This window comes from Sinocyclocheilus anshuiensis, unplaced genomic scaffold (genome assembly GCF_001515605.1).
Source record: "Sinocyclocheilus anshuiensis isolate Anshui unplaced genomic scaffold, SAMN03320099.WGS_v1.1 scaffold536, whole genome shotgun sequence".
Taxonomy (NCBI): domain Eukaryota; kingdom Metazoa; phylum Chordata; class Actinopteri; order Cypriniformes; family Cyprinidae; genus Sinocyclocheilus; species Sinocyclocheilus anshuiensis.
Window position 1 is genome coordinate 2547348 of NW_015557179.1, and position 4464 is coordinate 2551811.

General features: G+C 34.5%; 1 protein-coding gene across 1 annotated transcript in view; it reads right to left on the bottom strand.

Moving 5' to 3' along the window:
- Positions 1-694: 694 nt before the first annotated feature.
- LOC107678604 (uncharacterized) overlaps positions 695-4464 on the bottom strand; it is a 28655-nt gene continuing 24885 nt past the window's right edge. Inside the window, exons 7-8 of the mRNA XM_016473946.1 lie at positions 3020-3123; positions 695-1773 (exon numbers count right to left, since the gene is read on the bottom strand). Of these exons, the coding sequence (XP_016329432.1) occupies positions 3030-3123 (94 nt within the window). The 3' untranslated portion in view covers positions 695-1773; positions 3020-3029. The remainder of the gene's footprint in view (positions 1774-3019; positions 3124-4464) is intronic.

Consider the following 4464-nt stretch of genomic DNA (forward strand, 5'->3'; position numbering starts at 1 on the left):
TGATTCCTTAAGTCCGACATGTGCTATACATTTACATCTATTGTTCACATTTATAATCACATGTAAACCATTTATTTAAAGCTGTTCTGTTTGTGCAGCAACTTCTTGACCTCTGTGTTAAGTGAGAGAAACCTAAGATACTTCATGCTGAGGGTAATGCTTATATTTGCTGTCATTCTGTCAACTCCCAATGACCTCATGACCTGGACTCATGTTTTCTCACCTGATCCTTTAGATACTTATCCTATAGACTAAATATTAACTCTCATACACTGAAAGGTGTCCTTACATTATGCTGTAAGTCGATTTACATTTTTATCTTTTGTGAATTGTATCTTGACATGAATTTGACAAAATATTACCTTTTTTAGTTCAAAATCTATGGAGCCCCCGAGGGAACATGGTGATAAAAAAAAAATACTGAGATGGAAGGAAAAATCATATTTCAATGCTTTTGAGTTCTCTTGCAAAAGTATTGCGTTCCCCCGAGAAACTTTGCGCTCACTAGCAAAACTTTTGGGAGGGAAATAATATGATGTGGGAGGGAAAACTACATTTCAGTTTCTCTGGAGAACAGTTCATGAATCAGTACATGATGAAAGACACATTTAAACCATCCGATGTTATTTAGAAATATCATATTTATTAAAAATACATTTGAATAACAATGCAATATGCATATTGAATTATTCCGTCCATTACAGCACAAGATAAGTACAAAATCTCTTTGTCTTGTCTTCTGTCCCTAACAGACAAAAAAATCTGCCATACTTCAGCTCTCATTCATTTTTACACACGGTTTAACGCCATTACTCAGTACAGTGACTATGAAACGATAAGTCAAGCGTACATCAAAAGACAGTGCTGGAAGCTACTTTGTGTTTTAATACACTTTCCTGGCCAGAACAATATTGTGTTACAGAAGTTAATTAGAAAACTGATGTTCCATCTTTCACACGGAAGGCTGCAAGTGGTCTGCAAAACAGACTTTATCTAGACATCAGTATTTTAGTACCTCACTCACTCAGCTGTCAACAAAGACAGTTAAACACTTGACAAATGCCACGGTGCTCACTTTCATAAGCCCCATCATCACAGCGATATATATGTCTGTAGATAGAGGAATTCAGACGTGGGAGAGCCTCTTATCCACTCTCATCTGCACATACGATCCATGTTTCATGGATACATGCATATTTGTTCTGTCTGTATATATACACTTACACATGGCAGTTCTTATAATAGTGGTACAAAATGATCTATATAAAGTTATAGCATGCATGTTCAACACTTGTTATCATTTGGATGTATTTCAAGTATTTTACAAATAGGACAGTGTCTGGTAAATTGTCCTGGTAGAAATTTACATTAGACTATACATAAGGATTTACTGTAATTCCCTTTGTCTGATCACATTCTGTAAATCATTTTTCCATGTATATATCGTCTTTAATAGTACCTCATTAGCTGACAAATCTAATGAGTGCTTTATCTGAATTAATGACATTTATAGGAATGTCATGACACACAAACAAGCTCCATCAACAGGTCAACTTAACACTTTCATCAACATATAAACATCTCTCTTAGTATTATATATACATGATACCAACTTTTTTATATCGTTATTCAAATCCCGTTCATTGTTTTCTTGTGTATTTCTTTCCCATCTTGTTCCTCAGTCTGGAAAAACCATCTGCAAATTGCAAAAACCATCACTTTGTCCTTTGCTTTTTGGAAAAGCTGCCCCATCGCAGTCCATCTACTCAATGTCTGATGAGAAAACAAAAGCCGAAAGAGTTAACATGCTGCTCATTCACTGTGTGCATGATATCAGTTGTACTGAAACAACACTGCTGAGAGATAGAGCCATACTTTCCAAACAGTGCTAAAATAACAACTGACCTGGAACACAAACCCTGGACTTCATTGGGGACCAAGCACTGAATGCTTTGTTGTTTTTGTTTTATATTGTTTCTGTTCTGACCTCTTCATATTCTTCCATTGGAGTCAATGACAACCCATATATAACCCTATATGGTAAGACGTTATGAAATTTAGCTCACCGATTAAAGGTGTCTGAATAACACGTTGAGCAGCTTAGGGGGTTCCAACTTGGATCTCTAGGTTCCTTTTGGTAACTTTTAATCACTACTCTTTAAATTTTGTCCAGCCCTTACAAAAGAGGAAACTCTTCTGACCAAGTCAAAAACCAGTATCTAAAGAATTATCCAAAGTATTTATTTTTTCAGTAGCAGCTCATTAAATCAGCAATGCCATCTACAAACAGGGAATGATGCTATATCTCGGAAATTATTGGGACTACTGGTGGGAATTTTCAAATTCTGTCATTATTAATAAGACTTTTGTTCATCTTCGGAACACAAATCAAAATGTTTTTAATATTCTCTCATCAAACCATTTAGGTTTGTTCTCACGTGCCAAGCAAACACCCTTGAGCTTCTGTTTACCATATTTGATGTGCTCTTATATGTGCATAGATCAATGTTTATATGTGAATAAAAACCTAATTTACATCTGTTCATAATATAAAGCGATTGTCTAACCTCAGAAGACTTGGATTATACTGCTTGATTCATATGGATTACTTTTACCATCTCTTTTTGTACTTTCTGATGCATGGCCTTCAAAATTGGACAAAAATTATGACAGAATTTAAAAAATATCTTCATTTGTGTTCTGAAGATGGTATAGTCTTATGGGTTTTGGAATGCCAGGAGGGTAGGAAAATTCAGAATTTTCATTTTTGGGTGAAATATTCCTTAGGTTAAATCATAATTTTTGAAATAATTGGCATAAAAATTTTAATGAAATGTACATGATATTACTTTTCTCTAAATTTGCTGCTGGCATCTTACATAAATGGACTTGCAGTGCATTCAGGATATTTTTGGTTTATTTATACTTAACTAGTCAGGCATGCAATTATTAAAATATAAGTCTTCATTTCTATAGTTAATGCACTAGGAAGTGGCAGAAGATGTATTTTTCGGCCTACCTGTTTAATACTACTGTGGCCACAGATAGTCCAGTTTCTGATGGCCCAGAGCGATCATGGAGTTTCTGTTTGTCCTGGGCCATTCTGCTGACATCAGATCTGGGCTGTGAGGAAGACAGACACCATTTTAGCAATCTTAGTAGCAGTGAACAAATGTATAGTGTAATTTAGGTGTGGATTTCAAGCATGCTTTCCATATCATGCTAAATATTGGGGCACTACTAAAAAAATTTTTAAACATGTATTACATAACCTTTTCCAGTGAGAATGTTAATGCCCCATTAAGTTTGGCTGAACTAATGGAAGACAGTCTGACGTAATTTTTTAAATTGCACTGCACTTACGTAACAAGCTGATTATTACGGTATAAGAAAACAGAGACACTGAACAAATACTGTCTCTTAAAGTTCCGCATATTGTATGAATCACCGATTCGTGTGGATATATTCCTCAGAAAATATCTGCTCTCAGAAGGAGAACGCGTTCAGCATAGCTCCCATATCTCATCTAATGAGTGAAATACATGGGGAATTCGCTTACTCCCACCAGCATACCTCCGACCTGACACTGCAGCCCTGAACTATTCATCTGAGTGTGTGCCAACATGTGTGTAGGATCACAGCTCACTGGTAGAACAGGTTGAGGTTCAAGTTGTTGTTTTTTATTGAGAGAAAATACATTTTTCAAGGGTCTGTCTGTCCCTAAAATGCTCTTCCCTATCTCACAGATGAAGTATCTGTTATTAGTTCAGAAAGAATGTGGAGCTGATGTTGCAGTTCACTCAGCAAACCTGGAACTAGTCTCTAGCCCTTTCTAGCCTTTTCAACCAAACAGAATAAACAACTGAACAGTGTCATAGTATAAACTGATGTATTGTGAAAAAGTGTAGTATAGCTGTTCTAACATCAAGTAGTGACGTCCACAAAACCCATGATATGGGCTTTCTTATTTTGTTGTTATTAACTAGAACTATAAAAATTCATTTACGTTACTTAAAATTAAGTTTAAACAATTAAACGTAAATTAGAAATGTTGTCTTGCCAACTAAATGGAATAAAATAAATTGAAGTAGTAAAATGACTAAACTAAAACTGAAAAAAATAAACTGGCAATATTTTACAATAATGGCTAATTTGCTAAAAATTAGTTAATGCATTAACTAACATTGAGCAAAATGATATGCAGCAGTTATTAACCTTTATTAATGTCAGTTAATAATAATGTTCATGTTCATAGTGCATTAACTAATGTTAACATAAAACTTTTGATCTTAAAAAATGTATTAGTAAATGCTGAGATTAACATTAGCTACAATTAATAAGTGCTGTAGAAGTATTGTTTATTGTTAGTTCTTTTTAACTAACGTAGTTAATTAATGTTTAAAAATATTAATGACACCATATTGTAAAGTGTTACCAATACATTAAAGCTAATGGGGGGGGGGC